Raw genomic sequence first — 23,985 nt, forward strand, 5'->3', positions numbered from 1 at the left:
AATTCATTTTAGGGGTTAGCCTAAAATTTAAGTACGGTGGAAGATTAAGAGGGCCACACTATAGTAAAAAATGGGAATAATGATTCCACGTTGAAACCTTTCTAGAGCCCAAATGATGTTTATTTGTAATTCAACCTATTCATAAGATCACAAAACATGAATGGAGGAAAAACACCAATATAAGCTTGATTCAAAACTTATATGAGCCTAAAGAATTTTTTAACAATAGACATTCAATTCACATTATTTCTCATGGTGTGGTTCAATTAAGATTTCGTTATACTTCATTTTTTGGGATGGAGTTGTGTAAAATGAATAAATGGAGTGGATAAAATACATAAATCATGATGAACCCTATTGGTTCACTTAGTATACTTAGGGGTCGTTGGGAGGAAATTTGATGTGATTTCATGTTTGGAGGAAATTTGAAGTGATCTTATATCCTTTGTTTGTTTGGCACCATGAGATGCCAAAGGGTTTCAAATCTTTCAAAGAGGGAATTTGAATTTACAATGAAAACTTGAATTACATCTAAAATCCTTTCAAGACTTGCAAGTCTAACATGTGCATCACTAGACTAGTAATTTAGTGCGTACATGACTCATTGATGATATGCGAAAATAATTAAATTATCAATTGCATCGTTATAATTACTTTAATATAATGATCAGTGTCATCCAAAACATTATCCATATAAATCAACGTTAAAAATCATTAGCTAGTTACTTGGATGTGCTTTTGTGTTTGTGGCTTGGTATAAGACTCTCAGCATATATTTCAATAGTTAGTCCCTTTGTGTCGAATATTACATAAGCTAAGTAGAGATGCTAAAGTTGATATAGTAATTAAATTCAAATAAACTTTTGTAAACGTAGAATGCATAGTTACTTTTGGAACGGATAGCTTTTAAATTTAAGATAGTAGAAGGTTTCTAAATTTTGGGGTTTCAAATCCACCTCCCAAACTAGCCTTTACTCGGTACGCAATCCGTTTCTGACAAGCCCGCGTCCGTATCTCGTGGCACCCACTTACGACCAGCATTTTACGACCAGCATGCTAAAAAATTACATCCGTTAGGTCATAGAAATCATCAGATCCTACCGGTCCTGTGATTCATAGCTGGGCTAGGATAATCCAATATGGGAGCAGTTGAAGCATTCCCATCTCATCCATGCGGGCCCATCAGGTAGACGACAAAGATCACATAAACAGAGACAACACGAGTAGGGACTAGAGATCCTGCAAATGATCATCCACCCGTCCAATCTTGTGCCTTGCGTACATTGGAGTCACAGCTTGGTGCCTGCAACCTCTGCAAGAAAGCAAATGTGGGCCCCACTAAAAATTGGAGCGTTTCGATTCATCCATCGGTATCCTTCTTCAAGTCCGGGTAATAGCCATTGACCTGACTCAGATGCGGATTTGATCATTTAAACAAACTTACTAGTCTGATTTTCATCCCAAATCGTATCTATGTTAGGAAACACATTTTTAACGGCTCGGATTTTCTATAGAAATGACAAATGGCGGAAAAAAGTCGTTGTATCTGGAAATTCACATACAAACGTTGGATGTGAAATGAAATAAATTTCATCTGGTTGGAGGAGCTCTTATTTCTGTATTTTCTCTCTGTTCTGTCTTTTTCTTGCCTTTTGTTTACAGTCACCAAATCGAAGAATGGAAGAGATAGAGATACGAGATGTCATTTATATCTACAAACCCTCGAGAGCTTCAGATGTAAGATCATGGCCCAGCGAAAATTAGGGTTTCTGGTGTCTTTCCTTCCTTAGAAAGTAAGCAATCTATCATCCATTTGTTTGATTATCTTTCAGTTCTTCGATTATTAGCTTCCTGTTTGAAAATTTAGGGTTTTTTTATCTCATTTTTTGGGATTGTTTTTCATACCATGTTTGAAAATTTCTCGTTCTTTTTTTTATTTTTATTTTTTTTTAATTTTATTGGTTCGTTTGATTGGGATTCTCTTTTACAGAGCTGAGAATTTGAATTTTGGTTTTATATTAGTGTTTTATTGAATTAGGATTTGGTCAATGGATTAGAATGAAAAAATGTTTTTGGGGTCTGTAAGCCGATCGATTTGGTGGATTTGGTTAATTAGCGTTTGTTGAATTTAAATTTGTAATCTTGCCGGATGTGCTGATTGTTTTTCTTTGAATTTGTATTTTCTTTGATCTCGTTGTAAGTGTTCATCGTTTTGCTTATTTGAATCGTTTATGTTTTTAATTTTTGGTTGAAAGAATTAGAGTCGGCGATGGTTTCTGCAGAATTTTTAGGTTCATGATCGGATTTTCAAATTAAAGGTGGTTTCAAATTTCCGCATATTATTCTCCTTAACTCTGTTTGAAAATTTGGACATTTTTGTGTTAGTTTGTGATTCGGGCATGTGGATTGTTTTACAGTGATTCACCTTTGAAAAAAAATATTTGTGTTACAGGGATTCATTTTCTTATTTTTCTGATAAATGTTGGAGATGTGGGTTGTTATTATGGGCGATTTTTTTTTTTTTTTTTTTTTGGGTTTTCAGTTTAGATGATAAATTGAGAAGGGATGCCTTAAGGGGTCATTTGGATGCCTGTAAATGGTTTAAGTGGTAAATGATTTACAGGTGTTAACCATTTACAGCCTGTCGTGTTTGGTTGTAAGCTGTAAATGATTTACAGGTAAATGGATGGCCTGTAAATTGTGGAGAGCCAATCTTTGAAAATATTGCTGTTTGGATGTAAATGGAGAGCCTGTAAATGAAATCCCACCTTTTTGCCTGTAAATGATATGGGGGTAAAAGCTGTAAATCATTTACAAGCAGAAAAGGTCATCCAAACACAGTGTAAATGATTTCCCAGTAAAGCATTTACAATTTGCCCCATTCACAGGGATCCAATATGCTTGTTGTATTTGATTGTTTAGAGTGGAGGAACAACAAAACAACCTACCCCCAAAAAGAAAGGTGGCTAGGATCCTCCAATCTTTTTGGGAGATTTGGGGGAGCATGGTCCATTCGCATTTGAGTCCATCAGGTCATCCATTCTCCTCCTCCTCCCCCTCCTCCTCCTTGATTGGGCCTATAGTTCTTGAGGTTGGGAGGAGGTATCCAGACAGAATGGTTCACTGAATGGCTGTTGCGCACTAGATAATATTGATGTACCTACCAGCGCATTCAACTGTATGATGCATGAACAAGGTGGTTGTAGCCTGGTAAAACGAAAGATTTTCTAGTGTGCACCATCAGCAATTGCTTCCATATAAGGGCCCAATTGTATGTGCCAACTCGATAACTTTGCATTATCAGCATAATCGCCTCACAGGTTTCCAATATTGTCTAGTTGAAGCTGAACTGACGCTTGAACCTGCTCGGGTAGTAAAGCTCGCGCCAAAACTCGTTACTTTCTCTTAAAGCATAGTTGATGATTGGAAACTGATAGAATAAGATTGACTCTGTGCTCTCGATCTTATCCATGACTCAGCTATAAGTCTTCTTAATCATCTTTTCCTTTGGTAATGTGATGCAGGACGTGAATTTAAATATGATATGCAAGATTTCAGGCTTAGATCACACCAATTCAGAAACAATCACACAAATTCCACATCCCACATGAAAATCCAAACATTCAATTAAAGGGGAATCTATGCGGATCCAGGCCTACACACGGTAGGGCTGGATCAATGAAAATTATGAACCAAACAATACTCAAAGGGAAATAGAAATCACCCACACATGTATAAGAATCAGTCCCTAATCCAAGGGATTCCCCAATCTCAATTCAAGGAACCCTAGGATGAGAAAAGGGGCAAATCAATTAGGGATAATGTAATCTAGGGTCAGGATTTATGAAATCATGTATAAAAGAGAGGAAAATAGGAAGAAACCTGAACCCGAGATAGTCCCTGTGTGTGGACAGCGAGCCAGGTACGGGCGCACGTGCGCCTGATGCTGGCCACACGTGTGGTGGGGGACGGAATGCAGAAACGGATTCCTAGGCCTTGGTCGGCTAGGCTTGGGCTGCAAAACTCCCAAATTTGACGCAATTCGAGCTCTGGTCTGAGTGTGGTGCTCCACCGAAGTTTTAGCTCACCCGCGGGCCGAAATTTGGAAACCTACTGTAATGAAGAAATCTGATGCAACAAAAGGGACGAATTTGAAGTACGGATAGTGGGGGAAGATAGAAAAAAAAGATGATGGAGGATGGGGGTGAATCGGGATCGATGTGGCTTCGCACCACGGTAGTTAGCCCTTCGAAAAGGGAGGGCTTCACACCCACTTTTGAATTCTTCCACAACTCACGAAGAGAGCAGAAAAATAAAACAGGAATTTTTTTATTAACTTCAATGAATCAAAAGAACTACAAGGGGTGCCTATTTATAGGGAAAATCCTATACCTCAAAACTCGTACCATGTGCGCAACCTATTACTTGGCGATAAAGTAAACTAAAATAAAAACCAAATAGAGAAATCTAAAGCATTCACAATGTTCTAAATAATAACAATAAGCAAAACCTAAAATATGAAATCAATTCGATGAGTGGGCCGCGATCATGAGATCTCATGATGGACTTTTCTTGACTATCGGGTCCACTTTTTTTGAACCAAAACTTGTCTTCTAACTAGGAGGCCCTCCTTGGACGTCGTCATCGAGCCAGATCGATGGTGGGGCCCTCCTTCTACGTACGTACATGCGTGGGGGTAGTGGTGTGCGGGCGTGCGTGTGTACGACGTTCTCATCAACTCTCCCCGGCTGGGAAGATTTCGCCACTGGCGAAATAAAACTCCTAAACCGCTCTAGGATGTCGGGATCAAGTCTCTGAAGCTCCTCCTCAGTGAGCCACGCGTTGTCTGAAGCTGGGCGTGACTTCCATTTAACTAGGTATTTCTGAAACCCGCCATCCAACGTGGAAAATATCTCATGTCCAGGATATCCTCTATTTCCTCTCTGGGTGTGTGAAAGCTAGGTATGGGAGGTAGAGGTTGGGATGAAAGGTCGGGAAGAGGTCATGGATCAAAGGGTAAGGCTGGGGCATCAGGATGGGTGGGCGAAGGGTCGGACAAAGTATCAGTGGGTCCCTGAAAAGCAACTAGATCCTCCACATTGAATGTGAAACTAATTCCCATGGAAGGTGGAAGATCTACCTCATACGCATTGAGACCGTTTCGCTTTATAATTTTGAAGGGCCCAGCGCTAAACGCGTGTAACTTACGAACGGCCCCTGAAGGGTATTGCTCGGGCCTGATGCGGACCATCACAGAGTCCCCAATATTGAACTCTTTGAAACGTCTATATAGGTCTGCAGAAAATTTGTAATGTTCATTACTAGTAGTGATCTTTCGCCTGATTTCTTGATGCAATGAATGTATGTGATGCGCAAAAGACTCTGCAGACTCTGATGGCCTATGGGACAATGACATGAGGATAAGATCAATAGGCTTCTTAGGCGTATAACCAGTAACGACTTTAAAAGGTTAGACCTGTGGACCTATTGACAGAACTATTGTATGCAAACTTAACTATAGGTAGTACGGCGTCCCATGTCCTGGTATACTCCCCCACTAAACATCGAAGTAAACTCCTTAGGCTCCTATTAACCACCTTAGTCTGGCCATCGGTCTGAGGGTCGTAGGCAGAAGAAAATTGGAGCCTAGTATTCATCATGTGAATCTCACGTCACGGTCAGACACTGTTTTTTGGTAACCCATGCAGTTTGACGACCTTACTAAAGAACAGCTTGGCAACATGAGAGGCGTCGGAGGTCTTAGAACAAGGAATGAAGTGGGCCATTTTAGAGAAACGGTCCACGACAACAAATATGGAGTCATGCTTTTGAATAGTCTTGGGAAGTCCAAGCACGAAGTCCATACTGATGTCCTGCCAAGGGATGAATGGGACTGACAAAGGTGTATATAATCCTGTATTCTGTTTCCTCTGCTTTGCCAGTTGACAAGTACGGAATTGTCCTATAATTTTGGCCACGTCCCGCTTGAGGCTTGGCTAATGAAATCTATCCTCCACTAGGGCAATGGTCTTGTCACGACTGAACTGACCCGCGACCCCCCCTGAATGTAACTCCCAGACAAGAAAATCGCGAAGGGAGGTGCGTGGTATGCACAAGCGGTCACTCCTAAACAAATATCCGTCCAAAATCAAATACTCACTGTTAGCTCCTGACAGACTCTCTAATAGACATATACACAACCCCAAAATCTGAACACTCAGAATACTCTTCTTTGATGCGCTCAAGGCCCGTAACTTCAACGCTCATGGAGTTGAGTAATGCGACTCGACGACTCAACGCGTCGACAGACTTATTCTCTACACAGGCCTTGTGCTTAAGCACAAAAGTGTACTCTTGAAGGAATTGAACCCACTTAGCGTGCTTAAGGCTTAATTTCTTCTGAGAGTTCAAGTATCTTAAGGCCTCGTGATTTGAAAACAAGACGAATTCTTGCGGTAACAGGTAATGTCGCCAATGGCGTAGTGATTGCACTATCGCGTAGAATTCCTTGTCATAGGTGGAATATCTTTGCTTCGCCTCATTCAGTTTCTCACTAAAAAAGGCGACAGGGTGCCCTTCCTGGTTAAGTATTCCTCCTATGCCGACTCTTGACGCCTCACATGCAACTTCAAAAGCTTTTGAAAAATCTGTAAGTCGCGTGACTGGAGCTTTGGTCATCTTGACCTTTATCTCTTTGAAGGCCTTCGAGGCGGCCTTTGTCTATTGAAACTCTCACTTTTTTATGCAGTCCGTGATGGGAGCCACAATGGAATTGAAGCCTCGAATGAACCGCCTATAAAAAGTGGCTAAGCCATGAAAGCTGCGTACCTCATGAATATTGCGGGGTTCAGGCCAATTAATGATGGCCTTGACCTTCTCGGGATCCGCCGATACGCCATCAACTGACACAATAAAACGTAAGAAGATCACACTACTAGACAAGAACGCGCACTTCTTTAGGTTGGCGTACAACTTCTCGGCCCTAAGGATCCCACAAACCTGCCTCAAATGGTTGAGGTGTTGCTTCTTGGTCATGCTATAAATCAAGATATCATCAAAGTATATGACTAAGAACTTCCCCATGAAGGGTCTCAACACTTGGGTCATCACACGCATGAAAGTGCTTGGGGCATTAGTTAACCCAAAAGGCATAACTAGCCACTTATATAACCCATCCTTCGTCTTGAAGGCCGTCTTCCACTCATCACCAGGGCGTATACGGATTTGGTGATACCCACTTTTGAGGTCGATTTTTGAGAAGATAGTAGCATTGACTATCATATCTAGCACGTCATCAAGACGCGGTGTGGGAAACCGATACTTGATTGTGATTTTGTTGATGGCCCTACTATCAACACATATCATCCATGTGCCATCCTTCTTAGGTGTAAGAAGGGCGGGCACGGCACACGGACTCATGCTCTCTCGAATGAAACCCTTCTTTAGGAGTTCATCAATATGCCTCTTCAACTTAGCGTACTCCTTCGGGTTCATTCTGTAATGCAGGAGGTTTGGTAGAGTTGCCCCAGGAATTAAATCAATGGCATGCTTTATATCCCTTATAGGGGGAAGCTTATTCGGTAAATCATCAGGAAAGACATCACGAAACTCATGTACTACCTAAATGGCCTCAGTGGGTAACTCTACGCTAGTCTCTGGTACACTCTCCCTAGCCACAAGGGTGTATATCATCGAGTTCGCCTCCGTCTCTCGCTCAAAGTCTTTGGCATTCAAAATATGGAGCGGTTTGGACTTGGACTTCGACTCATTCACTTCTTTTGGGCTGCTCACACCACTATGTGGTGAATTCTTTTCCAGTTGTATTCTTGGGTGACAGAGGATTTAGCTTAACCTTCTTACCCTCAAATCAGAATGTACACACATTTGAACGATCAAATATGGTAACATCCCTTTCATAGAGCCACGGCCTACCCAGAATGATATGGCCCACATCCATAGGAACAACATCACACCAAATTGTGTCTTTATAAGATCTGAACTGAATAGGGACAAGACAGCGGTGCGAGACTGGAATGGATGTTTCATCAACCCAGGAGACTCTATAGGGCTGAGGATAAGCTTCCAACTTTAAGCCCAAACGACTCACAGTGCTAGTCAATGCCACGTTGACACAACTACCACTATCCACGATCACCTTATATCTCTTTTCCCTACATTGTGCATAAGTGTAGAAGATCGTGTTGCGGCGCCAGTCATCAGTGTTCTTGGCTTGAGCCAGGGCGCAACGCACAATTATGAGGGTCACAGACTCTTGTGCTCCCTCTTCCTCATCATTATGGGTTCTGACTGGCTCATATTCCTCCTCCTCACTATTACTCTCTGGGGGCACTACTTCTACTTGCCCATCAATAAGGAGTAATTTGGTGCCCTCTCTCGTGCCGCACTGGTGAGCAAAATGACCAAACCCCTGACACCTAAAACACTTAGTGGCCTCACTTCCATGTGAAATAGACCTGACAATCTCTTTACCCTTATTATCCTTAGGTCTGAGCTGAACATTAGGGGAATGTTTGTTTTGGAATCCCGTGTTATGTCTAACCCCAGAGGGGTTGGCCTTAGCACCGGATTCGTCTTAGCACCGGATTCGCGAAAGTCAAACTGCCTTCTCACAGATGCTTTAAGGTATTGCTCGACATCTATCACTACTTGGTACAACTGTTAGATAGTGTCTATGTGTTTGGTAAGCAATTCTCTCCTAATGTCAGGACGAAGGCCCGTTTTAAAACGAGCAAGGGTGAGTACAAGGTCCTCATCAACCTCACAGCGGGTCAAGTACTCTTCGAATTTCTCAATATAGTCAGCAACACTCATGAAACCCTGTCGAAGAGACTGCCACTCCTCAATCAATCGCAGGCGATAAGAGAAAGGGAGGTACTTCTCTTTCAGCGTTTCTTTCATTTCTCCCCAATGGACTATTGGGAGTTCCCTCGCTTTTTCTTTTTTTTCGCTCAACCGTCGCCTAAAACCTCTTTGCTTAACCCACAAGCTTCATCTTGGTGAATCGGACTCGTTGAGCATCCGACATATCATACCACTCAAAATAGTAGTCCATATTCGCCAACCAATCTAAAAAAGCTTTAGAGTCTAAGCGGCCATCAAAAGTAGGGGCATCTACTCTAACTCCCTTGAGGAGTTGCGCATCTGGGTCATGTTGGTCATGATGTCCCTCATGAGGTGGGTGCACAGGTGCGCGCCCATGACCAACTCCTTGGCCGCCTCCATTCCTTAGTCTAATCTCCTGATCACCTGCTTGAGAATGAGCATCTTCCCCAATGGTGGGGTTTGTCCTGAGGGAGGCCTCTATTTGAGTAACGCGATCATCAAATTGGTTAAGGCGTTGATCTATGCATTGTTCCAAGCGCTTAGACATAGACTTAACCTGCTGGGTTAACTTGGCCATTGATTCTTGTAGTTGCTCCATGTTTAGAGTAGGGTGCAATCCAAAATCGCGACCTGCACGTGTGGGCATACATAGGCTAACTCAACTTAAGGACCTGCTATGGTAACTATATGTATCTAAAAAAAATTAAATGACCCTACGAGACTCTATATGGAGGAGACTATACACTGTTACTAAAATTCAGTTATATATGATGGACCGAATGTATGAAGGACTTAAACAAACTAAACCCTAAATATGTGGTGAATTCCCCTACAAGAACCGTAGGCTCTGATACCAAATTTGATGTAGGACGTGAATTTAAATACGATATGCAAGATTTCAGGCTTAGATCACACTAATTCAGAAACAATCACACAAATTCCACATCCCACATGAAAATCCAAGCATTCAATTAAAGGGGAATCTATGCGGATCCAGGCCTACACACGTTAGGGCTGAATCAATGAAAATTATGAACTAAACAATACTCAAAGGGAAATGGAGATCACCTACATATGTATAAGAATCAATCCCTAATCCAAGGGATTCCCCAATCTCAATTCAAGGAACCCTAGGATGAGAAAAGGGGTAAATCAATTAGGGATAATGTAATCTAGGGTCAGGATTTATGAAATCATGTATAAAAGAGAGAAAAATAGGAAGAAACCTGAACCCGAGACAGTCCCTGCGTGTGGATAGCAAGCCAGGTGCGGGCGCACGTGCGCCTGGGGCTGGCCGCACTTGTGGTGGGGGATGGAATTCAGAAACGGATTCCTAGGCTTTGGTCGGCTAGGCTTGGGTTGCAAAACCCCAAAATCTGACGTCGATCCGAGTTCTGGTCTGAGTGTGGTGCTCCGCCGAAGTTTTAGCTTGCATGCGGGCCGAAATCTGGAAACCTGCTATAATGAAGAAATCTGATGCAACAAAATGGACGAATTTGAAGTATGGATGGTGGGGGAAGATGGGAAAAAAGATGATGGAGGATGGGGGTGAATCAGGATCAATGTGGCTTCGCACCACGGTAGTTAGCCCTTCGAACAGGGAGGGCTTCGCACCCACTTTTGAATTCTTCCACAACTCACGAAGAGTGCAGAAAAATAAAACAGGATTTTTTTTTATTAACTTCAATGAATCAAAAGAACTACAAGGGGAGCCTATTTATAGGGAAAATCCTATACCCCAAAACTCGTACCATGTGCGCAACCTATTAATTGACTATGAAGTAAACTAAAATAAAAACCAAGCAGAGAAATCTAAAGCATTTATAATGTTCTAAATAATAACAATAAGCAAAACCTAAAATATGAAATCAATTCGACGAGTGGGCCACGATCATGAGATCTCATGATGGGCTTTTCTTGACTATCGGGCCCACTAGGAGGCCTTCCCTGGATGTCGTCATCGAGCCAGATCGATGGTGGGGTCCTCCTTCTGCGGACGTACATGCGTAGGCATAGTGGTGTGCGGGCGTGCGTGTACACGGTCCTCATCATGATGCCACAGAGGAAGGTGATCAAGGTTGATGTATGCCTCGTCCGACTCTTCGTAAGTCCAAGGAAAGTATATCCCAAGCCACCATGTGAAATAGTGCCAAGGGGTATATGTCGACGATGTTCCAATAGTGGGACGCTTGTAATATGTTGCCACATCTCCGAAGGCCTGGTATAAAGAACAGAGCACCGGGGGAGCCAATGAGTACTTCTTTCCTTCAGCCATTGCTCTAGCTACCACGCGACAGAAAATCGATCCAACTTTGATTTCCGCTCTGAAGAAATCAAAGAGCATCAAGGGGGCATTTGTTGAGGCACAAAATCAGTTGTGCGCCACGCAATAGAGATGTGTTGTGTGACCACCCAACTGAGTAAAGAAGATAGGAAAAGAGATTACACAGTTGTGGGGCTAGGAAGCAGGATAAGGTTGGAAGATCTGTGGTGCCACCGCGCAAAATGCATCTCGCACAACAAATATGTGTTGTGCGACTGCGCAACAAAGTTGTGTTATGTACAATTGGGACTTCACACGTGCGGGTGCCTATAAATACTCATCCAACATTCTCATTTAGATATTTGGAACATTTGACAACTTTGGGAGTGAAAGAATTGCAGAACTCAAGTATTGAGAGGCCTGCGGGTGGTAAGAAGAAGGAGAACAAAGAAATGTCAAGGATTCAGCCTATTGCGTGGCCGCGCAATAGGGTTGTGTTGCACGACCATGCAACGGTGGTTCCGTGCAACTTGTTTGACAATATTGTGGATATCCGCATAATTAAGCTTTTGGACCACCAATTCAACTCTTTTGGCTTGCGTATTAGCATGAAACAAGGGTTTCAAACTCGCACAACTAGTCCTTTCCGAGATTCATGCATCGACCATAGTCAGTTGCATCTCGGGAGGGAAGAAGGAGAACACTGAAGCTTTGATGAGTTGCGCGGCCGCGTAACTCAGCAGTGTTGTGCGATTGTGCAATTGCTTCCTAGCTGTGGATTCAAGTGTTGGTTATGTTTGCAGCTCGAGACGATTCAATTGCGATTTTAAAGCATGAAGAAGGGGTTCTAAACCCGCACAACTTTTCTGTCATTTTGATGGACACTCCGTAGGGGTTGAAATGCTGCCGAAATTATTCTTTTTAATTGTCACTTGATATTGTATAGTTAATTGTATCTTGTTTTAGAATCAAGGGCAATGCAGGGAATGTAATAAGAACTTAGATTAATAAAAATAATTTATGACAGACATTCTTTTATTTCAGTTTTCTTTGTTATTTTAGAGCACATATATTCCAATCCTTAAAACTACATTTTGTTCCTAACAAGAGGGAAGGAGAAAGAAAAACTGGGTGCCTTGTAAGCATGGCCTCTCAGGTAGTCATCTCTCTTCTCTCAAAGTTCTCTAACTAATGTGTGTTGCGTCAACTCTGTCAAATTCTTCTCTTTATATTGGCACTAGGGAGTGGTTGTGGCTATTTTGGGATGGGTCTCTTGTACTAATCACTTTTATTTATTTATTTATTTATTATGAAAGGTTATGATTTTATTGGTTAAGGGTCAGAAAGGCCAAAAGAATTACAAAGAAGCCCAGTAAAACACCTTCGATGTAACCCACTTAGATTGTTGAAGCACCGATTGTTCCACTCCCCCCATAAAGCTCACGAGTCAGTCACTAATGCCATCTGCTATAATCTCCTCCCTCTCTTGCTGGCTCCACCCGATTCTCTTAATCAAATTTTGCATCACCCAATCCATCCCAAAAATGCCTAAGAATTCTTCCCTTGCTTCACTCACAAGGATGCAATGAATGGAGAGATGGTCAATTGATTCCTCACTCCACATGCAAAGCAAACAAATATTGGTTATTGCTATTCCCCCTATCCAAAGATTATCAATCGTGAGCACCTTGTTCTCCCACCAACCAAGCCAATGACCATACCCTAAGAGGGGCCCATAGGACCAAAGGAAATAGGTATGCACTTCTTCGTTTTTGGGAGAATACCCAACGAGTCGGCTATAAAAAGATCAAACTGTAAAAATTGTTTAGATTTGTTTTTAAGCCACATTAATGAATTTGAATATGTTGAAGAAAGCGAAATGCCCAAGAGCTGCCCGGACAAACTAACGAACTCTTCCTCCTCTTCCAACAAGTTCCTTCGACACGGAGGGGTCCACGCCACCCTAAGTTGGAGCGCGGATATCATTGAGCAATGACTACATCCATATCTGCAGATAAGCTAACCTGCCTCAAATAATCTTCTTGAAGACTTCGATCGCCCATTTAAACATCCTTTCAAAGCGTAATCCTTCTTCTGTCGCCCGGTGAGAACCAAACTCCCTCTTAGACGAATCACATTGCATTGCATGGATCAAAATTTGCTAGGAGGAATGAATGAGTTGCCACATTAGAGCCCGAGCCTGATATGTACCTCATAGGCTTTGTTGACCTCTTTGACTGGTTAGAGATGCTGCTGAAAAATGTGAAATCTGGAATGAGCCTCTTCAAAACCCCCAAGGCAACATTGGCGAGGAGTCTTGGTTTTGCTTACTTGGAAATCTACTAGCTTAGACATGAGCGTCCTTGGACTTGAAAGCTTTGGTTTTGCTTACTTGGAAATCTACTAGCTTAGACATGAGCGTCCTTGGACTTGAAAGCTTTGGTTTTGCTTACTTGGAAATCTACTAGCTTAGACATGAGCGTCCTTGGACTTGAAAGCTATTGCCCTGGGTAAAGAGGTCTCTGGTTATGATGGTCCGTAGTTGAGGACCTTGGCCTGGTGTATGCTTCTCGCTATTGAAGTACCTAGGCCTGGATATTTTTGGTGACCCGAATCATCTAGATTGAACCTTCTTGGATATATCTTCCCCCTTGACCTCAACTAGTAGCACTCGCTTATATTTTTAGTGAAGGGCCAAAATAGTTAAATAATACATCAAGATAGTGGATAAGATGAACTCAAACAACTTAGTTTGTGATTGATGCCACTCCAACAATAAGTTCCTCATGTTAAGTACAAAGAACACTAGTGTGGAAATAACAATTAGTGTTTGGGTTGAATTTGAGCTCTAGACCTATTGATTTTGCCGGAATACTGTTGTTTATTGTTGAATTGGTGATGAAAGTCACCATCAATGGCCCTTGATGGAGGCTGATGCAGGACACATGTACGTGGTTAAATGATGAAGTGAGATCAATCAACAAATTAAATTAAATAATCAAAATCACAAATTACGCCAAAATCATTAAATATCTCAAGAATCCAATATGAAGCTATAAATAGTCTAGGCCACAATCAACAAACTACGCCATGCATGATCATTGAATATTAGAAATTATGGTCTAATGGATATAAGAACACCCTAATAGCATAGGGATAAGTCTGTTTCAAAAGGTAAGGAGTATTGTTGCCTAGGGTTTGCTCGATTAGAATGTAGGCTAACCTAGGGTTTGAGGAATTTGGGGGAAAATGTGAAATTAGGGTTTAGACAGTTTAATTGGCGAAGGGATTTTGGGGCATGAGTATTACTTGAGGGGAATTAGGGATTTTAGTGGCTGAAGGTTTTGGGGTTTTAGGTTAATTAGGGAAATTGGGATTTTAGGGTTTGGGGATTTTGGAATTAGGGTTTTAAGAAATTGGGGAAAATATGAAATTTGGGATCTAGGGTTTAGGGTAGGGTTAGGGATGGGAATCAATGGGTTTTGATGGGGGAAGCAAGGGGAAATCAAGCGATTGGGGTGCTGTTCGTACGGTCAGCCTAGGGGCTCGCACGTGTGGCCGTACAGTCACACATATGGGTTGTTGGCTAGGGTTTTGGGGTCATCAATTGTTGGGGTTGAAGTTAGATGATGAAAAATTAAATAAAAAGATGATTGAGATGGTTTTTAGATGGGAAGGGAAGAAGAAAGATGAAGTTTTTGAGAAAATACCTCTTTGTGGAGAGAAAGGAAGAGAGAAGGAAGATGATAGATGGGAAGCATCACACCTTCGTTGAATGGAGAATGGAATCACACCACACCCAAGCTCCAAATCACATGGAGTATTCTTCAAATCACATGAAGAAGAGAAAACACAAAGTTCTTTTTTCAAAATGATGGCATAAGGGCTCCACCACAAAAAAAAAAAAAAAATAAATAAATAAATAAAAAAAATTCTCTTTTATAATCTTAGGAAGAGACTTTTACAAAAAATCTCTCTCAAGAAAGAATTCTCATAAGAAAACTCTATCTTAAATAAAACATAAAATAGTCCAAAAATAATAAAATAAATGACAATAACTATTTAAAACAAATAAATCCAAACTATCCTAAACTATTCGTGGCCAATGGGTTGGTTCACGATCGAGAGTGGTCCAAAGGCTCATCATGTAATGGGCCCGTTACAGCCCCTTATTTTCTATGATGGCCATTACGTAAACCTGGCCCGCAGCCCATTTAATGGGCCCACTTGTGCTTTTGTATTTGGGTCTACAAGGACTAATTCTCAATTAATTTGTTTTTTTGAACTGTTTTAGGAGTTTTTATCTTATTAAATATGTTTTTGGTCATTTTTAGGTATTTACAACTGTGTTTCTGTTAAAAAAAAGGGGCGCTACATAGTATGTGCAAGGTTTCCGGCTACAATATCCACTGTCAATGTTTTGAGTATCAGTATGGCAATATGTACCACAGCCTTGGGATACTGAAATATCATGGGAGACATTGGGAAACATTGCATGTATTGGGTAATGTCTCACATCCGAAGTAAATATTGGGGAAACTTAGTGCCTGTTTGATTTTCCATGATACATGTAAATCATTGTAAATAAGTAATTATTACTTTTTCACCTTGTTTGAAAATATGAGAGTAATTGCACCTCGAAAATTGAAATGAATGTGTTGACTTAAATACGTGGACCCCACTGTAATGTACATGCTATATCCACACTGTCCATCTATTTTATTAGAACATTTTGGAGCATGAGCTGAAAAACGAGGCAGATCCAACACTTAAATGGCCGACGCAAAAGGAAACAGTAGCCTTCATTCTTCCACCATTGAAAGTTATTTTCTTCATTGGGTCCACATTGAGGTTTTTTCATCATCTAACCCGTTCATAGGGTCACACAGACATGGATAAGGGGAAAACACAAATATCAGCTTGATCCAAAACTTTTAAGGGCCCCAAGAAGTTTTTAATGGTAGGCGTTTGATTCTCGTTGTTTCCTGTGGTGTGGTCCACTTGAGCTTTGGATTTGCCTCATTTTTTGCTCATACCATAAATTCGGCTGGCATAACAAATGAGCGGTGTGGATAAGTAACATACATCTTGATGGGCCCCTCATTGATGTTGTAAATTTCTCGATTTAAGTGTTAAAAAAGTAAGTTGTGACATTTGCATTAGGAAAGACGTGATAATTACCTGGGTAAATAATTATTACCCATTTACATGGTAATTACACTTGAGCCGAAAAATCAAACAAGCCCTTAAGGAAAATGGTGGAATGTGGAATTTTCCAGTGAAACCTTGGTAGATGTCAAGAGAATTGATTAAACACTTAGAACTCAAAACATCACACACACACACACACACACAAAAACCTATAGTAATTAGTTTTTCATTGTTTGTGGATGAAAGTGTGTTTTCGGCCATTAGCGATATAATCAGTGTTTCAAATAGCGCCCTTAGCGTATGCTACATAGTGCTACGCAGCGGCCCAAATAGTACGCTACAACTACGTAGCGCGTAGTGTCCGTAGCGTAAGCTACAATGTATGTTTTTACTATTTTTTTTATTTTTTTATTTTTTTCACGTTTTCTTTGTTTCTAATGTTGAGGAATGTGACACTTGTATTATACTCGATACTTTTAACTTACGAGATTTTTATTTCTTTTCATAATTGTGACTTGTGGTTTCAATTAGACATTATTAATTAAAGTGGTTTGCTTAGAAAGTTGTTGATGTGATAATTATTTGATTTGACTTATATATGTGGATTGGCTTTTGATAAATGATAACTAATAAATTTTTTAAATATGCTTATAATTTGATAAAATGAATCATCTTTTAGGCATTTTTATATATTTTTTTCCTTTTTTCCACTATCTATTATATTTGTCCTAGTTTTAAATTAAAAAATAGAAGTATCGTGTAGCTTATGCTACACGCTACGTATTTACGCTACACGCTATAGAGGGCTGAGCACTACGCATCACGCTACTGCTATTTAAAACACTGGATATAATTATTTCCAAAATGAATTCATATCATTCAAATTCATACAATATAAGCGATAAAACATATACAATACAAAAATTAACACACACACACACACACACACACACACACACACACACACCCCTTGGCCTCAAATCCACATGGAGTTACCTGTGGAGATTGTATTTATGTTTGACGAAATATGGGATTTGGCTACAAGGACAGGCATTCTATATGGCCATGTTGAGAGGAGGGAAATGGCTAATGTCATCGCCAACATCCTTCTTAGTCAATCGCATTTTTGCCTGTGTGGTATAGCTAAGAGAAGGATTGAACTTGAACTTTTTCTTTTATCATTTTATGGCGAGGAATTGAACTTAAATTGAGGGAGAAAAGCATAATGCCAATTGTAGATTCGCCACTCCCACTCAAGTGCGATAAGTAGAGAAGGAAAGAATCCAATAATGTATAGCGGAAGGATTGAACTCTTTTAAGTCCTGGGTGGCATGTTCATGGGAAATATCACGGATACCACAAAAAATATCGCAAATATTGAGGAGCTATTGCAGGAAATATCACATATATCACGATGTATGCCAATATGTGGGGTTTTTTGTTATATCCTTTTTATTTCGTATCAGAACAATGCAATAATATCAATTGTATATCAGCTGATAGTGTCAATGCATTGAATGCTGACCACTGTATTGCCGCACTATAGTGTGAGCCACAATACATACTATAGTGACACTACAATAACTTTTTTTTTTTTTCAAAAGAAATAAATTGAGGACTGAGAGTTAGGTAGGTTTTGCCTCGTTTAGGATTATGCACAAATATTGTTTACTAAATGCTGATGGCTTTGAATGTTGAATAAAAGTTTATTTTTGAGGGAGAATTACTTCTCTTGCAGAGGATGAAAAACTGTAATCAATCTCCTGTATTGTTTATGGTGAGTGCTAAAACCTGATTTTTCTGTCTATGCTTTCTTCTCATGAAATCCCTATAACCTTCATCATTACCTTAGTTGAAAAATTGTGAATTAATGACATCAGAAGCTTTTTTGTAAATTAGGTCATTTCTACTGAAACCATAATCATGGTTTTTACTTTTAATTTTTTGGGTTAGGTGAATCTACCGCCGAGGTTCCTGAAACTGTCTACAGCCAAGGTTCCTGAACCTGTGTTCTGTGTATTGTTAAGCTACACAAGCCTCAGAAGCCATTACATTCTTACCAAAAAGGCAGTTGTAGATTAGCAATTCATTTATCATTGTACTTTATTCCATGCAAGATGGAAGATTTTTTAAGATATCGTGAAGGGAAATAGGTAGGGTGCGAGAAGCAGTTGGGATATTGCAATGTGACACTGGCCTTTGTCTGCATGGACTGTAACTGATATCAGTGAATTTGGTGGGGAAGGAGGCCCTCCTTACTTCAATGGAAAAAGGGGAACTGCTGTTTCACAGCCGCCTCTCTACTTATACCTTTTGCGCATCTTAATCACGAACTAAGACAGAATTGCATAGATAGGAGAGACAACATGGTTCCAGGAAGCAGCATTTGTGAGGAAGCTCCCGAATCTCTGGCTGCAGATCATCAATTATGCACTGCAAGCAAGGAGTTGGGAAATTTTCAACTCACAAAACATAGCATTGCTCCTAGTGTTAAAGCAGGAGTATCTTCCACTAACGGCGTGCATGAGCTTCTTGAGTGCCCAGTATGTACAAACTCAATGTACCCTCCCATTCATCAGGTTTTTTCCTTGCTCCTTTCTAAACTTCTCCTTGTTCCTTTCTAAACTATGGAGTATGCTTTATTTTGATTACATGACTGTTGTTAATTTGTTAACCTCTGAAAGTGCTGCTCCATTGAAATTCATCTTTGGCTCGTCAACAGTGTCTTATTTATCTATTTGCCCAAAAGCTCAATAATAGTTTAGCCATGTTTTTGTTAGAGTTGAAACAGTCTTCATGCACAGGGTTACTTTTCTGTTGTTATTTAAATACGAGGTGGTCTCAAGTCCAACTGGTTGGACCATAATTTATGGTCCACTCAGTGGTAACTTCCAACCTTTCATCTTTGTGCGACGTCTAACCCTCCCAGTTGGTTTGCCCCACCACAAGGATCTCATTCTGCAAAAATCAGCCCTATGCACCCATCAGCTGGGCCACACCATAGAAAACAATGTCTAGCCATTGATAAACAAAACATAGAACTGTGGTCCACTCAATGAGTGGATGTGGCTGATTTTTGCACAAGATAATCCTCATGATGTAGACAGCCTATTAGATGGGTTGGATGTCTCACGCACATGAAAGGTTGGAATTATCTGCTGGGTGGACGGTGACTTACAGTCCAGGACTTGAAACTTTATTTTTAAATAACAACTCCCTATATGTTTTTCATAATTTCTGGGGTGAATTCTCTGTTGTCTTTTCTCCTTCACATCCTTTTTTATTTTTTGAAAGATTGCACTAGAACTGCCATTCTCCTTCATATCTTTTCTCCATTATATCTTCCTCTCAGATTGCATTAAAACTGCCATTCTCAGCAACTTTTTTTATTTTTTATTTTATTTTTTATTTTAAATTTTAAGCACCAGTATAGAACTTGAGCAAAGAAAGCATAGCTGAAAATTGCAGCCTTGTGAGTGCTCTGGATAACATGTTCTTATCTGTTCATTACATGAACTATGATGCTTCAAAGATTATCCAGGGTTTGGGATGGCACTACTGTTTTTATTCCATATTGTAGCCACAATGTCAATGATTTTTTGATTTTTTGGTGGTGTTAGTTCTCGTAAGTGGCATTTGCAGTAACCCTCATATGATTCATTGATACTTCCCAGTGGTTTATAGGCCATTCAACAGTTCTTATGATTGATAGCATTGGGAGTGGTCTCGGCTTTGTCTTTGTTCTTTTCTCATTTCTTCTTAATTTCATGAAAGTTTGTAATTGTTCTTGTATAGGAGTTGAAACTTGTGTAGTGAACTCATAAAAACCAAAAAGCTGTTATTGACTTGGCCAAGAAGAACTTGAATATATTGAAGGGATTTTTCTTTTCAGCTCAGACATTGCCAGTTGATTGAGTCAAACCAAAGAATGGATACCACAATGGAAAGTTCTCTTAAAAACCATGCAGTAAAACAAAGTTGTCAAACCCATACTGTATTTCCAGGCTCCTTTCTAATGTGGAATGCTAATCTTACTGTCGCATCAATTGATTCCCAGAAAAAATCTTGTCATTCTACTAAATGCAAGAGGTGTGTTTCTTTCTTGACTAAACCAAAGTTGTACCTGTCGTTGTCTTTTGCAGTGCCCAAATGGTCACACGCTATGCTCAAGCTGCAAGCTCAGAGTGCAGAATCACTGCCCTACTTGTCGATATGAAATGGGTAACATAAGATGTTTAGCTCTCGAGAAAGTGGCAGAGTCTCTTGAACTTCCCTGTAGATATCAGGACCTTGGATGCACTGACATATTTCCATATTACATCAAATTGAAACATGAGCAGCAGTGCAGGTTCAGGCCCTATAATTGTCCTTATGCAGGTTCTGAGTGCCTGGTTACTGGTGATATTCCATCGCTTGTAGCTCACCTTAAAAATGGCCACAAGGTGGACATGCATGATGGATGCACATTCAATCATCGTTATGTGAAGTCCAACCCACATGAGGTCGAGAATGCGACATGGATGCTCACTGTAGGCTCTCCCCTTTTCTTTTAATTTTCCATAATTATGGTTTCTTAGCACTAGTTTGATTATAGGAGGTATTGTTGGACTGTTTCAATTTCTAAGATGCCTCCATATCTCATCTCACGCCCCTATATAGGCTTTTGAAACTTACATTCAAGGAAAAATATAATGTCATTGACAACCAATGATTTATTACAAATATGGAAAATAGATTGAAGAGATAAGAATGCATTAAAAACGTTTAACTACTGGATTATTCTTTTCTAGCTGATTGATTTTGCTAGCTAACTAGCTAAATAGGCTAGCTACCTAAATAGGAGGCCCATTATTGACAGGCCAATTATTGGGCTTGGATTTAATGGGCCTGGCCCAGGCCCAGATCAGCCTGCGTCATACACCCCCTGGGCAAGTTGTGAATTGGCTCGAGATGAATGAGTTGATCAGAGTCGCTGAGTCTAAAAACCATGGTGTCCTTTACCAGCTTGCCAGTTGTCATGAAATCTTTAGGTTTTGAGAGTTCTACCTGTGAGGTGCATTTTAGGTGCTTGGTTGGATTGAATTGCAATAATTCAATACAATATGGCAGAAATTACTAAAATGGAGGTGGGACCATTTTAATTCTTAACAACTGATGCCTAATTGCCATGCCATGCATTTCAAGTTAAACTTGAAGTGATCTGAATGGCTATTTGGTTCTAGTGCCTTACATTTTATAGCACTGAATCATTGCAACGTGACGCATTTGAGCATCCAATTACAATCATTTCAGGTAGACTCATTTGAGCATCCAATTGCAGCCTAAGTTATAAGGACTCAAAAGGTCTTGTTTGTTAGCTCCATTCGTTCTTTATATCATTTTGAAGTGTGACTTAAAGGGAGAATATGAAACCCGTAAACTGTAGACACCTACTGATTAGTGGTGTGAAAGACATTTTACATCTGGCCCAGATTTGATTTCCTGTCATTTTGATGCTATCTCTGTCTCTCATCAATAAAAAAGGGGGAAAAAGAAGAAAAAATAAAAAGAAAGAAAAGAAAGAAAAACGATCTTTGCTCAAATTGATCCCGATGTATTGCAATATGATACATCGGGGGAAAAAAGAAGAAAAAATAAAAAGAAAGAAAAGAAAGAAAAACGATCTTTGCTTAAATTGATCCCGATGTATTGCAATATGATACATCGGGACTTTATCCATTGAAAATTTTCTTTTTCAATGCCTCAAACTGTTTAGGTGATAGGGCTTCCTTGGATGGGGGATGCCCAAAATTTATCAAGTGAATATTCAACCCTTTGATCTCACAAGGGTTATGGTGACCGAACATTTCCAATGTGAAACTCAAATTTCAAATGGTTGAAATAATCCATGTGTAGAGATCTTATTTGTTGGCCATCCACCACACAAGTTGAGACTCGTCGTATAAAAGGTTTGGATCATTGGAAAACGATTCAAAGGCTAAAGTCCCTACGCATGATGGATTTGGGCAAACCTCCTCCCCAATTTCCGTGTTCTCACTCTTCTTGATCATCTTGTTCCTTTTTCCAATGTTGATTTTTTTTAATTTTTTTCCATTCAATTCATGTTCCACATTCCGTAGGAACTGTAGTTGACTCTCTCAATGGGCATTTGTTTTATTCCTTCAGGTTTTCAACTGTTCTGGGCAATACTTCTGCCTTCACTTCGAGGCATTCCTGTTGGGGATGGCACCTGTTTATATGGCATTCTTGAGATTCATGGGTGAGGATGATGAGGCGAAGAACTTCTGTTACAGCCTTGAAGTGGGCGGCAACGGCCGGAAACTGATATGGCAGGGGATACCGAGGAGCATAAGGGACAGCCACAGGAAGGTTAGGGATAGCTACGATGGTCTGGTGATTCACCGCAATATGGCGCTCTTCTTCTCCGGAGGCAATAGGCAGGAGCTGAAGCTGCGAGTGATGGGCCGCATCTGGAAAGAACAGTAATTGTAAAATATGTATCTGTTGATTGTATGATGTTACTCACATACAACTGCCTTGCTCTTTTCCACTTTCACTGTGAAGAGGACTTGGAGATGTGGTGATGCCTGCCTAGAGATCTGTAAATGATCAGTACTTTGCTTGTTACATGCATGTGAATGAGTGCGCTCTCTCTCTCTCTCTCCCCCCCCCCCCCCCCCCCTTTCCTCTCTCTCTCTCTGAGGTGGCACAGGGCCCATGCCCTCAAGGTTGCGGTTCATGCATTCTCTAGGGCATGACGCAAAACTGCAGTATGTTTCCTTGAGAGAGTGGTGTACCTGCCATACCAAGGTTGCAAGATAGAGCAGCGTCCATTGCCCTGGTTGCATGCTAGTAGCTCTGTGATATTGCCGATCTTCGGACAATTTCCAAGATTTTATCAGTCCATACTTGGCAGCATACGACACTTGATACCCGGCACTGCATCATACTAGCCCTCAGAAATTGAACATGCATCATACGTTGACTCAAACTGACCAAATTCCTAACCTACTCTATCTCAGCCACATACCCAAATCAGATTGGTTGAGCAATAACCTGGTGACTTCTGGTCGCTCGTTTGTTGAAATAGGACCTTTGTATATTTTGTCATTTTTAACTGTCGAATAAATGTTCACCAATCTAATAGTCGGATGGTCAAATCAGTGTAATCTTTGGTTTGGTGCCACTAACCGTACACTTCCAATATGAATTAATTGTATTCTATGCTTGCAATTTCTACATAATTTCTAAATGCCTGCTGATCATCCATCCCTGCCAGAGTATCCAAAGTCCCTTGTGGCAAATGGAAAATGCCAATCTCGCTTGTTTGATAGCCAAGCACCTCAAGCAGTGTGCATTGGCAGTGGGCCTAACAATCCAAAGTATAAGAGAAAATTTTATGCTCTTAGATTAGATAATAGCAATATGCGAGATTAGCAGGGCTTTGGAAAAATGACAATGGTGCCTGTCATTATTAACAAGACTCTTGCTTACCGGTGAGTTTAAGAACGTCCAGCTCATGGCAATACTGTGTGGATGGAAAAGATCCTGGAAATTGCACTGAGTTAATGATCTTAACTGTCTGATTTTGCCTCTTGAATTTGAATTCTGACCTTTTTTTTTTGGGGCTATCAATTCAATGGCCACCAATTGAGTGGTTAGGATCACATAACGATTTTGGACTATGCAAGAGGTGATGATTTGGATGGTCCAGACCCCTAGGTGGG

At 40.5% G+C, this 23,985-nt stretch overlaps 1 protein-coding gene across 2 annotated transcripts; it reads left to right on the plus strand.

The window, feature by feature from the left end:
• The first annotated feature begins 1,488 nt into the window (after positions 1-1,488).
• Positions 1,489-22,885, plus strand: LOC131247946 (E3 ubiquitin-protein ligase SINAT2-like). Of its 2 annotated transcripts, XM_058247921.1 has the most exons (4): positions 1,489-1,793; positions 18,212-18,837; positions 20,401-20,787; positions 22,424-22,885. In XM_058247921.1, the coding sequence occupies exons 2-4, from the start codon at positions 18,625-18,627 to the stop codon at positions 22,742-22,744; spliced, it is 921 nt and encodes a 306-aa protein (XP_058103904.1). In that variant the 5' UTR covers positions 1,489-1,793; positions 18,212-18,624; the 3' UTR covers positions 22,745-22,885. The 2 variants fall into 2 exon arrangements, with proteins under 2 accessions (XP_058103904.1, XP_058103905.1); XM_058247922.1 differs by lacking the exon at positions 18,212-18,837 and having other exon boundaries at positions 1,496-1,793.
• Positions 22,886-23,985: the final 1,100 nt, after the last annotated feature.

Source organism: Magnolia sinica, chromosome 6 (genome assembly GCF_029962835.1).
Source record: "Magnolia sinica isolate HGM2019 chromosome 6, MsV1, whole genome shotgun sequence".
In the NCBI taxonomy this organism is placed as follows: Eukaryota; Viridiplantae; Streptophyta; class Magnoliopsida; order Magnoliales; family Magnoliaceae; genus Magnolia; species Magnolia sinica.

Excerpts from the sequence above, each read along its gene's own strand:
- LOC131247946 (XM_058247921.1), top strand. The coding sequence starts at position 18,625 with ATGGTTCCAGGAAGCAGCATTTGTGAGGAAGCTCCCGAATCTCTGGCT. Across the intron at positions 18,838-20,400 it reads TGTACCCTCCCATTCATCAG|TGCCCAAATGGTCACACGCT; the intron begins GTTTTTTCCTTG and ends TGTCTTTTGCAG. Across the intron at positions 20,788-22,423 it reads ATGCGACATGGATGCTCACT|GTTTTCAACTGTTCTGGGCA; the intron begins GTAGGCTCTCCC and ends TTATTCCTTCAG.